Source organism: Globicephala melas, chromosome 15 (assembly GCF_963455315.2).
Source record: "Globicephala melas chromosome 15, mGloMel1.2, whole genome shotgun sequence".
In the NCBI taxonomy this organism is placed as follows: domain Eukaryota; kingdom Metazoa; phylum Chordata; class Mammalia; order Artiodactyla; family Delphinidae; genus Globicephala; species Globicephala melas.
This window is the reverse complement of record NC_083328.1, coordinates 47,283,209-47,295,946: the sequence shown is the minus strand read 5'-3', so window position 1 is coordinate 47,295,946 and position 12,738 is coordinate 47,283,209. Positions and strand designations below refer to the sequence as shown.

Here is a 12,738-nt window from a genome sequence, read left to right as displayed (position 1 = left end):
TGTGGTCTTTTCCATGTTTCTTGTGCTAGGGGTTTGTTGCATTTCTTGGATCTGTAGGTCTACAGTTTCCATTATATTGGGGAAATTTGGGGCCATTATTTCTTCAAATATTTTTTCTATTACCCCCACTTCCACCCCTGCCCTCCCACTTTGGGGACTATAATTACATGTGTATTCAATGCTTTAGGTTCTTCCACAATTCAGCAATGCTCTGTTCATTTTAATCCTTCTCCCCGTTTCATTTTGGATAGTTTCTATCGTTATGTCTTAAAGTTTACCAATCTTTTTTTTTTTTTTTGGCCGTGTTGAATCTGCCATTAATCCTATCCATTAAAAAAAATAATAAACCTCAGGTTTAGTCGTTTTTAATCTCATTAAATGCGATTTGGATCTTTAAAAAGAAAAAAAAATTAATAAATAAATAAAGACATGGAGACAGCCACTTAGTGAAGTGATAAATCTGTCATGGTTCCAGGGTCTGCTAGCCATCCAGAGAGCATAGCATAGGGAGGGTGGTTATAGTGTATTTGTGACAGTTAGCTTTTGCCGCTTTAGAAACCGCCCCTAAAATTTAGTGGCTTGAAAGAACAAATGTCTTCTCTCTCAAGAGTCTGCAGATTTTCTGGACCTGCTGTTCTGCCCAGGGCTGGCTTCGCTGGGGCTGTGCGGTTTAGCATGGCTTCGTTCACAATGATGGGGTCCCAGCTGGACAGCAGGGGGTGCTGGGATGATATCTGGGCCTCTCTCCTTCTGGTCCCTCACCCTCCAGGACGCGAGTCCAGGCTAGCGTGGAAGACTGAGGTTTTGGTCTCACTTCTCTACAGTGAGAAGGCAAGCCCTAATGCACAAGCACTTTTCTAGCCTCTGTTTGCATTATATTTGCTATTTTCTCATTGGCCAGAGCAAGTCACATGGCCTAGACTGGGGTTGGTGTGAAAAGGTAGTAACCAAGGGGGTGGATACAGGGAGAAGAATTACGGAAGTCATTTTTCACATCATCAGACACAGTATTAGCATTCAGTAATTCAGATCCAAGAAACCAAAACAAGACATTACCTCCGGCAGAGATTCCAAAATGGTGTGTTTAATGCTAAAATCTCAAAGTTCAGGGACGATATTTCCCAAAATTATTGCACCGGGGGGAAAGGTCGCCAGAAATTTCTAGATAGTTGAGGCCCCGTTGCTTCTACTGAGCCAAGCAGGACACCTCTTGGCATCATTGGATCATGTCTTAGGCCGGTACCCACCCCACAGGTGACAGGGACTCTACCTGTGTGATTTAATCAGCTTTTTCCGACTGACCCACTGCCCCCTTCTTATGAGTCTAAGAACAGTACCATCTTTATGGTGACTTTTTGGTGTGGTGGTTGTTCCCTTTAACAAAATCTGGTACGGGTGATTCACACAGGAGGCTCTGAGTGTGTTCACGTGTGCGTATAACCCGCTACACATGGCTACACTGGCTGACAGGAGTGCTATCCTGTGATTGTTCCAGGCACATCCCTCGTGTTCTTGGAGAGTTTACCAAGAGGTCTGGGAGGGAGTAGCCACGGCCCCCTCCTCAGCGGTCTGTCCAGTTCCACTGCGTTGATGCCCAGGAGGAGATGGGAGAGACGGAGGCAGCTGATGGGGAGAAGCAGGCCCACTTGCCTCACACGAGGCAGTAGTTTCAAACATCTGCTTGTCCCTGTGGTTGGAAAACCATGTCTTAGAAAGAAATCAAAGTTTGGAAAACTCCCTTTTGGGAAGTGGGGAGAAACGGATGGGGCCCCTGGGAGCAGGTGAGGTGTGAGCAGACTCTTGGCTCTGGGTTAGGAAAGAGGACCAGGAATCCCCCACCAACTTTGCATGATGGGCTGAGACTTGGTGGCCCTGGGTTTGCCTGAGCCGCGTTCAGAGTGATCACCCTGTAAACGACGGGCTGGGAGCCTGGCACGGGGCCCAAGTTTCAGGTAGAAGCATGTGTGGACTGCATTCTTGCCAGACCTAAGTAATAACGATCACCACGACCTGTTCTGAGCAGAGCGGACCCCTTCCCTGCGATGCACATGTCTGGGGCTCTGTGCTTGGCCCTGGCAGAGGCCCCAAGTCTGAAGATTTGGATAAAGCAGGAAAAAGTAGTTCAGAGGGGAGTTGCTGCAGAAAAGGTCAAGCTTTAGAGATGAAGGATTTAGCACCAGGGCCCAAGCTTTCCTTCCTCTTTCCCTTATGGCCTTGAATGGGTCACCCAAGCACTCCAGGACTTAGTGTCCTTACTTTTAAAAAGAGGAAGTTAGTCTAGATAACATACCAACCTCTCTCACGGCTCTCACATTCCCAGGCCCCCCTAGTCTGGTCCACTTCTCCTTTTTCCATACCACTCATCGATTTCTGATATATTGTATAATTTACTCATTTTTTTGTGTTTATTGATTATTGTCTGAATCTTCTCACAAAAATATTAGTACCACAGGGCAGAGATCTTTGAAAGCTTTATTTAATGATATATTTCACATACCCTGATTTGTGCCTGGCACATAATAGGGGCTCAGTATTTGTTGAATGGTTGTTGAGTGATGACCTCAAGGACCATTTCTAGCTTTACCATTATGTATCAGTTATCTACTGCTGCATAACAAACCATTCCAAAATTTGGTGACTAAAACATCAGCAGTGTATTATTTCTCATGATTCTGTGGCTTAGGAGTTCAGGTGGGGCCCCACTGGGCATCTCTTCTACTGCCAATGGCATCAGCTGTCCACTGAGAAGTGCCTGGAAGGTCCAGGAAGGCTTCATTCCCATGTGTAGTGTTTTGGGGGCCCTTTGTGTGACTCCTCACTTTGTGTGTGAAGGAACTGATGGTGGTCATTTTGGAAAATCCCTACCATATTATTCCAGGGCTCCATACTCTGTGAATGTACACATTCTCAACAAGCACTTACTGGGCACCTTCTAGGGGGCAGGCCCTGGCCATGTGCCCAAAACCTCAGACAGAGTCCCTGCCATTACTAAGCTAATCCCTAAAATGAACCCTGGAGCCATAGGCTTTTGACTCCAGCTGGCATCTGGCCCCCTCTAACAGTGGGAACGTCAGAAATGGACAGTTGGCTGGCAGTTCAATGGGGGAGATTTGGGGACTCTTTGGCGAAGGCTGGTGACCACCTCCCTGGTTCCGTTCCAGATTCCACAGACGGTGAGGGAGACTGGAGTCTCTGGTCTGTTTGCAGCGTCACCTGTGGGAACGGCAACCAGAAACGGACCAGGTCTTGTGGCTATGCGTGCACTGCAACCGAATCTAGGACGTGTGACCGTCCAAACTGCCCAGGTGGGTTTACGCAGGGGTGTGGCTCCACATTAAAGGGCAGCTTTTTTTTATTTTATTGTTTTATCTTTTAATACAATTTTTAAGGGTTACACTCCATTTACAGTTATTACAAAATATTAGCTATATTCCGCATGTTGTATACAATATATCCCTGTAGCTTAGCTTATACCCAATAGTTTGTACCTACCACCCCTCAACCCCTATATTGCCCCCCCCACTGGTAACCACTAATTTGTTCTCTATATCTGTGAGTCTGGGGAAGCTTTTAGTTTATATTTTAAAACTTATAGAAATTGACTTCCTACAGGGCAACTATTTTCCTAAGAATTCTGACTGGACTGGGACAAGAGACGAGTAATGAGCTTAGTGGATGAAAAGATGGATTTTCTGAGCCTTATACACAATTGCAGTAACTGTGACTTAGAAGACAATGCCACCATGTACTTAATTTAAAGGAGGGATTCTGGTTAATTTGAGCCTTTGATGTGGGGTGGGTTGTACCTTGAAGAGACACATGAAGACAGGTGTTCATGGTCTAATAAGGAAGCCAGGACCAGAGGCTTAATGGCCGTCTACAGAAAAACCATGTGTTAGCTTGAGAGTTGCTGAAGGCTCCAGAGGGAGCAAATTGGGGCAACTTGGCAGTTAAGTATCACTTTAAACTGCATTGTCAGTGTTTTGAAAACTTAACTAATTACAAACTTGGTGAGAGGCCATATTGGGGTGAAAAATAATTGTGTCTATAGCAGTAGTTATCAAACCACGGCCCATGTCAGTATGGCCCACACATTTTTAAAGGGTTATGAAGAAGGAAGAAGAGGAAGAAGAGAGAGAAGAGGAGGAAGAATATGCAACCAAGACCGTATGTGAAATGAACTTATTTACAAAACAAAAATAGACTCGGAGACATAGAAAGCAAACTTACAGTTACCAACAGGGAGGGATAAATTAGGAATTTGGCATTAACAGATACAAACTACTATATATAAATAGATAAACAACAAGGACCTACTGTATAGCACAGGGAATTATATTCAATATCTTGTAATAACCTATAATGGAAAATTATATGTATATATATACCTGTATATATATATCTGAATCACTTTGCTATGCATCTGAAATTAACACAACATTGTGAATCAACTATACTTCAATAACAAAAGACCATATGTTAACCACAAAGCCTAAAATAATTACTTTCTGACCCTTTACGTAAAAGTTTACCAACTCCTTGGTCTATAGTTTTCCATCTACCATGTGTTCCCCATGGTCAGGTAGAAAACCAGCCTAAAATACTATCTCGGGCTCATCCAAGAAATCACACGCTCCAAATGGCTTCCTCCAAAAGAAATTTCAGAGGCAGAACATTTGAACCCCACACCCCAGACTTCCTTTTTCTACCCCTAGAAACTCTGCTCTAAATCTCTCAGGCTGAGATTTAGAACAAAAAAGTGAAAGAGCAAAGGGATTTCTGCGGAGAGAGAAGATCAGATTGGCGATGTGTGTGATAGCAAAGGGGTGTGTGCAGAAAACAGGGCTGATGGTATGAAAAGAGGCATTTCTAGCCCCCGTCAGCCATGCAGGTGGATTTCCAAAAGTGGAACAACCATCAAGATGCTTGTCCTGATCTTTCCCGTGTTCGTCATAATGAAGCTGAGTTAGAAGTCTGGTGGGATGGGATTTGGATGGGTAGAAATCAATAAATAATAATAATATGAGAAGGGAGAAGAGGAGGAAGGCAGGAAGAAATGAAGAAGAGAAGGAGGAGGAGAAGAAGAAGATGATGATGAAGATAAGATGAAACCAAAGAAAGTGAAGATAAAGATGAAGATTGGGAAGATGAAGACGGGAAAAAGATGATAACGAGGTTCATTAAGAGGAGGACCTTTTGAGTATTTAAGTATCAAGCAAATTTCTAAGGTCTTTGCATGTGTTACTTCATCTAATCCTCACAATAACCTCATGAACTAGCTATTGATGATGGTACTCATTTGGCAGCTGTGGAAACTGGGACACACAGGCTAACTTGCCTAGTCACACAGGCAGCAAGTGGTCCAGCTGGGATTCGAATCCAGGCAGTCTGATTCCAGAATCCATGTTCTTAACCATTAGACTCTTACACCTCTGTCAAGGGGAAGGGTATCGGGCTCAGCCACACGTGAATACAGACAGCATTTAATGTCAGGGCTTGAGCGGGCTTGTTGCTGCTTTCTCTCCCAGAGCTGGCACCCAGACCTAAAGCAGTAGACCTAGATATCTTGATAGCAGGTATCTTCCCTGCCGCCATTTTGAATGTTTCCTTCTCGTTTTCTCTCACTACTGAGAGCAGCGTGGCCAGCAGCCCTGTTCATACATTTTCTTCTCATCTGAAATTGCCCTCCTTCCATCCTTTCTGCCTTTCTGCTCTTGACTCTTCTGGCTTTTCAGGGCTCCCTTGAACATGAAGGATCTCCTTTTGCAGGATCTCTTTCCTTTTTTGGTGTCTTGATTCTCAGCTCTACTGGAAAAACTCATGGGACAGGCCATCTCCCTGGCCTGGCAGTGATTACACTGTAAAAGTTTGTCCCTTAGGCTGACCACACAAGTTCTAGGGGCCTCACATAAAACCAGAGAGAGCCCCTTAAAGGAAATCAACCCATGCTTAGCAAGACAGTCTAGGTTCTCCAACAAATAGCACGTTCCACTGCTCCTCTCTCTCCTGACTGGCCCCATCTGCAGGAGATTCCTGTTTGCAAAGGAAGCCTGGGTGGGGGTGGTCATTTGAGGAAGGGAGAGAGCCAGGAAGTTTGAGGCAAGCTAGGTTCAGTTGCTCAGAGCAAGTAATAACAAGCCCAGGTTATTCTTTTTCTTTTCAACGTTGAATTTGGGTTTTTTTAAAAAATTTATTTCATTCAAGTATAGTTGATTTACAATGTTGTGTTAACTTCTGCTGTACAGCAAAGTGACTCAGTTATACATATATATACATTCTTTTTCATATTCTTTTCCGTTATGGTTTTTCACAGGATATTGAATATAGTTCCCTGTGCTACACAGTAAGACCTTGCTGTTTATCCATTCTATATATAATAGTTTGCATTTGCTAATCCCAATTCATCGCTCCCCCAGCTTATTCTTTTTGAAACATCATCAGCAATGCTAAAAGTCCCAGCATATGAGAGATCTGGTCTTTAGCTACGGACTGCTGTATCCTCAAAATGAACTAGACAAATGTTCAAGGGGAAAATGTCAGCCAACACTTACCACTTGGTACTCTATGTGCTTTCTTCACACATAACTCATTTAATTCATTCAGCACTATGAGGTGGGTCATTGGTCCTCCCCATTTACGGATGTGAAAACTGAGTCACACAGATGTTCCAGGGCTTGCCCAAGGTCACACAGCTAGTAATGATTTGGACCCAGTGAATCAGTCCTTAAGACTGGTGTTGACCACGAGACAAGTTGTTAACCACTACGCTCTACAGTCTCTAGTTTAGTTTGCCATCCTGACACCTCTAGATAGACAGCCGTCCTGACGCGTATCCCGCACCACCCAAAATCCCATTCCTAGGCCCAAGGAATGAGTTCCTTAGGCACATTCAGGCACTTTTGGATCGGATTTCATGCTGCAAATGGTATCTGGAGTTTTAATATATTTTACGCTCTATACCTACTTTTTACTGTTTCCTCTGTTGGCAAGTTTCTGCCCATGAGTAGTAATGGATACAAAAAAGGCTTTATTCAAGTGTATTTGTTTTTTTTATTTGCCAGTGGGGCGGGGGTGGGGTGGGGTGGAGGGCTGACTTTTTCCATATAACTAGGGAAAATGAGCTCCTGTCTGTGTTTAGGTATCGAAGACACCTTCAGGACAGCTGCCACCGAAGTGAGTCTGCTTGCGGGAAGTGAAGAGTTTAATGCCACCAAACTGTTCGAAGTTGGTAAGGAAAGGTGTTTTTGTTTTTGTTTTTTTTTTGCTTTTCTATCCAAATATTGATCTAGCATTTTGGAGATTCCTTCTGCCTTTGCCGTGTCATCCTTGGATTCATTTAAATGTTTCGTTTTCCTCTTATGGGGTCCAATTTTCTCAGCATACTTCTTGCTCGCTGAATATACACCAAGCAAGAGAGAGCAGCCGCCCCATTCCTCCTGCACCAGATGGAGCCCAGCAGCCCTGCTGTAGCTGCCACGCCAGCCACACAGCCTCCATAGCACGTGGGTGGGGCGTCCTGCCCCTAGCTCGGGATCCGTCCACACTCGGGCCTCGAGCCTCAGGGCATCTCTTCTCCCAACTCTCACCCAGTGTCCCCAGTAAAATCAAGAAATGGTGATGTCAGTTTTCCAGCAGAAGGACGGGGGGAGGAAGGAAGAGAACGGGAACTTTCTCGACATTATGCCTCCCCCATCTCACTCCCCGCCATGGGAATCTTTCGTAACCCTTTGGTACACCCTGCTACTCATCTGCTCGAAAATGCTAGCTCAAGTACACTGAACGTGGACCCAACAAAATTGAAAGTGTCTGTTCAGCAAGGGGGAAGCTTGATGAATAAAAATAGCTCCACGTGCTTCTGGATGTAATTCTATATTACAGAACAATAAGACTCCTTCTGCCCCATTTCTTTTTGCCACCCCCACAAAGCCCTTTCCTCACCTCTTCACTCTGCCCTCCTCAGCCACACTGGAGTCAGTTTGGAAATTCTGTTGCCCGGGGTTTCCATCACAGTCCTTCACATGCAACCAAAACGTTAGTAGAAGCCTTCTGCACACACAATGCGTTTGACCAAAAAAAAAAAAAAAAAATTAAAGACTACATGTGGGAATTTTGCATAAAATGATAAAACAACAAGATGGGCTTTTGGGGAAGAGAGTGTCTCAGACCTCCCCATATCTCACCCCACAGGCAGGCAGCTATTTGCCCTTTCACAGGGAATGGGACCAGCTGCACCCAATGGGCAGCTGAGAACACACAGGGATGAGGGGGGATGGTGGGTCAGGCAGGTTCTGGGCAGGAACAGACAAGGCTCACACGCAGATCAGGTAATAGAGGAGCATTTGATGAGGGCCTTTTGGCAAAGGTGTGAGCAGGTAGATGGAAACCAAGAAGGGTTTGTACAGAACCCTGGGGCTGGCAAGCATGGGGAGCCCTTACCTCCCACTGGCCTGAAGGGACCAGGGGAAGGATTGGTTCCCAGAGCCACTGTGTAGAGAGGGCTGCCTGACAGCACTTCCAGCTCCCAGAAGGAAGTAGCTAACTTGTAACAGTGAGGGAGGAGCCTTGGGAACAATACCCTGACTTCGCTCCTCCCTCCCTCTGGTCCCTCACCCGGTCCTCCCATTGGCTCACCCCAATTAGAAACCAGGGCTCAGGGAGCCCACAGATCTGGTGCATACAGGGCAGCCTTCCATGGCAAGGAAAAATGTGGAATAAGGATGTAGAAGGACAAACGGAAGATGCCCAGCAGAGATGAGAAAAGCTTGACTAGCACAAGGTCAAGTTTCTTAACCTACTTCTGCCTCATTTTTCTGATCTGTAAAATGGTCTAAGGTAATGGTGCCTACCTCCTAGACCTATTTTAGAGTGAAATGAGTTAATACTTGTAAAACACTGAGAACATTCACACTGAATACTCCATGTAAATTTGATAAAATATAAGTCGAAGGACCTATGTCCTGTACATGAATTATGATGACCTTCTACTCTGGAGGAAAAATACAAAGCTATTTTCTGGGACCTCGCTGAATTTTGTTTCTGAAAACCCTGCCCTCTGAGGGAGACCCCCACTGGCTTTGCAGACACATACTTCCCAGGATGGACCCTCCAATCTCTATGCAACTGCTCAGTCAGGGACTCTCAGGGGTGGAATCATAACACTCAGCCCACCCCCGCAGGCAGCATCCTCAACCCCGTTCTGTGTACTCCCTGCTTTCCCTCTGGTTTAATCCTCATTGCACTTTTTGAGATCGGTGTAATTTTTATACCCAGTTTAGAGATGAGAAAACTGAAGCACAGTGAGGTAGAATACCTTGCTCAGGGTCACAGAGCCACTAAATACTTGAGTTGGGATTCGATCCCAGGCAGTCTGGCACAAGAGCCCAGGTGTTTCATCTTAGACCAGGCCTTTCCAAGCTCCTGGGAGGTGCCCCAGCTCTCCCTTTCTCATATCCCTCAAGAGAAACCTGAGCACCCCTGCAAGCTGCCCCGCGAGCCCGATCATTTGATTTTCACTCATGACACCACCAGCCTCCCAGGCACCTGGGTCAGAGCTGGAGAGTCACTTCTGATCCCTTCGTCCCTTCCCCCCAAGCCCACCAAGGCCTGGCAGCCCTACCTCCCCGACTACTCTTGATCTCACCAGCTGTTCCCTCCCAGAGTGTCTCACCTGGACTCTTAAAACTGGCATCAGCACTGAATCTTTCTTCCTACTGCATAGCTCAGTGAAGAGCTCACTGTCACTCAGAAACCTTCAGTGGTTCCCTAGTGCCCTCTGAAACGAGCCTGAACCACACTGAAGACCCCATGACCTGACACTAACAACCGTCCTTCCCTATATCCTCTGCTCCAGGGAAACTGAACATGCACCCTGCCCCCAGACTTCTTCTGCTTAACTGTGGTTTGCACAGTTAATACCAACCTGGATGGCCTTCCCCTCGCCCGGCCCCGTCTCTGCTCTTGTATGTAGTCTGAGTCAGGTCCAGCCTTCTGAGATGGGATTGGACATTCAAGAGATTCACTGGGGAAGCGCCCGGGAAGGATAGAGGGGAAGCAGCAGAAGTAGGCAGGGAAGGCTTTCAGACCAAGATGCAGGCCTGACCCCTGCAAAGGGAGGGAGGGAAGGAAGGAGGACTGGGAAGCAAGGGCCTCAAAGCAGCTTGAGAAAGTCTCAACCATGCCAACGGGCACCCCCCAGCAAAGGCTGCCTGACAAAGGGGTCCCCCGTCGGGCAGCACCCACACCAGGCTCAGTCATCGACTGAGAGCAGCCCCGGGGGAGCACAGCCTGGATGTGGAAACCACAGCAGCTCCACAGCCGCTACAGCTGGAGGCCACCAGGCAGCAAAGTGCCCCCAGCAGGCTTCCTTGCAGGAGCTCTGAGCAGGACACTTGTGGCCACCATGCAGACCTGAAGAGCCACAGGGCCAGCCCAGTGTCACACACTCCTTGAAGAACCCCCTGACTTGCACTGATAGAAATGACACTTTTTAGCACTGGTGGGACTTTTTGCTTTGGCCCCCTTAACGCACCCCACATTCCACCATGGTGGGCAGCCTTAGGTATTGGCTCATCTTACCCGCTGCAGCTTCCTGAGCCACAAGCGATGGGAAACCTGCCACTGCCCACACCACGTCCCTACACCCCAGCAGCCCCTGTGGTTCTTTGCCTGACGGCATGCTCTGGCCCCCAGAGCCACCAGCCCATGAATCCACGGTCATCCAGAAGTCCAGGAGCAGCCCCCTACCAGTGATTGATGGGAACTGGTGGATAATACCCAGATCCCGCCAAATAAAAAAACAACATCTCTCTTCAAAGACTGTATTCAAAGGATCATTGCAAAAGGGAAAGGGCCGATTTGCAATAGAGAAAACACTGTGTCTATAGGCCTGCAAGCCTCTCAAGGGTTAGGCAAAAGGGTTTTCTTTTACAGAGGAGTAAATAAGGCTAGAAGAACGCCACGTGAGGCAGTGGGATTGAAGGCTGATGAGATCAGATAGGGCATCAGAGAATGTTCTGCCCTGAGACCAGCCTATTTTCAGTAGGGACCCCTAAGGAGAGCCTATATGCTGGCCCAGGCAGAGGGTAGGTCAAAGTTCAGGGGCTTGAGAAATATAATATGATATCGCTTATATGTGGAATCTAAAAAGAAATGATACAAATGAACGTATTTACAAAACAGAAACGGACTCACAGACTTATAGAATGAACTTATGGTTACAGGGACGGAAGGGTGGAGGAAAGGGATAGTTAGGGAGCTTGGGGTTGACATGTACACACTGCTATATCTAAAAAGGGCAACGAGCAAGGACCTTCTGTATAGCACAGGGAACTCTGTTCAATGTTATGTGGCAGCCTGGATGGGAGGGGAGTCTGGGGGAGAATGGATACATGTATATGTATGGCTGAGTCACTTTGCTGTGCACCTGAAACTGTCACAACATTGTTAATTGGCTATACTTCAATACAAAATAAAAAGTTAAAAAAAAAAGTTCAGAGGCTTGAAAGAAGGGGAGAATATTAACTAAAGTTTAGTTGGGATGCATTTTGTTCTGATTGGGGATGAGCAGTTTAGCTAATCGTTTATGAGACCAAGAAAGGGAATCTGGAGGGTCTGTGTCTGGTTTTGTCATAGGTAAACAAGGCAGCAGCTGTGAGTCTTATCAAGTCCTGTGGGGAAGAGGGTTCTTACAGTAAGTGGTTTTCCAGAATGCACAAGGGCGGGGGAAAGTCTTAACCTTGGCTGTTTCCCAGAATCACGGGGCTTGGGTAAAGTTCCACTCTGTCACTGGGTGGGTTTCCGAGGTCCAAGGGGAAGATGCTGCAGTTTCTACAGTGGTTGCTTGTTTGATCCACATCCCATATTGCCACCCTCCCTTCCCTGTCCCACCTCCATGCTCCCTGCTGGTGTTTCCCAGAATCACTTCCCAAAGAACCATTTTCACTGGCATCTTTGTCTCAGGGTCTGGGAAAATACAAACTGAGACATTCACTAAACCAGAGGTTCTGAACTCTCATGACTAAGGGACCAAGAGCAAACACCCATGAGTGACGGGATCAGGTAGAGACTGTGGGGAACTAGGGACCTCCTGTCTTGACCAAGGCGTGGTCACTGGTTACCTGTTCACAAGGCAATGCAGGACTGACGTCAACCTATCTTTGGGATTTTCAAATGAAACCAGGAATCTACATTAACAAGTGGAATCACATAATTCTTAAACGTTGGCAATTAATTCAATATTTTTTAATACGGTAAGGCCAAACACTACACACTTCTTGGGGCAGGTTCTGGCTCAAAGTCTATAGGTCAGTGCCCTCTGGCCTAAATATTAAATTCCCTAAAAGCAGGGACCACCAGCCTCTTCCTCTTTGAGACCTCTTATCACAGGGATTTGCAAGTATCGGTTGTTAACTCTTTCCTGCCTAAGGTTAAGAAGTTAGGCCACTAGCCTAGTTTAAACCAGTCAGTGAGTGGCAGAAATAAAACTTAGTCCTACAAATATCCCTCTGAGGCATTCTCCGCCACTCTTCGCTTATTTGGAGAGGAGATTCAAAATGGCCCTCTGAATTATTGTTCGTTTTGTTATGGGTGATAGTGGGGTTACGGTTATCTAGGAAAACATAGAAAATATGGTTTAATTATCCTCCTATTTTTGTAGGTGCCTACTAAAACTTAGGGGTAATAATATCATATCTTTCCAAAAAAATTTTAATGAGGGAAATACAATGATTAAGTCTAGGT

At 46.2% G+C, this 12,738-nt stretch overlaps 1 protein-coding gene across 2 annotated transcripts in view; it reads left to right on the top strand.

Moving 5' to 3' along the window:
- The window catches only part of ISM1 (isthmin 1), a 90,759-nt gene that overhangs the window by 73,201 nt on the left and 4,820 nt on the right, over positions 1–12,738 (top strand). For both annotated transcript variants that reach the window (XM_030872554.3, XM_060285444.2), the window contains exons 4-5: positions 3,162–3,305; positions 7,139–7,228. In XM_030872554.3, coding sequence (XP_030728414.2) covers positions 3,162–3,305; positions 7,139–7,228 — 234 coding nt within the window. The remainder of the gene's footprint in view (positions 1–3,161; positions 3,306–7,138; positions 7,229–12,738) is intronic.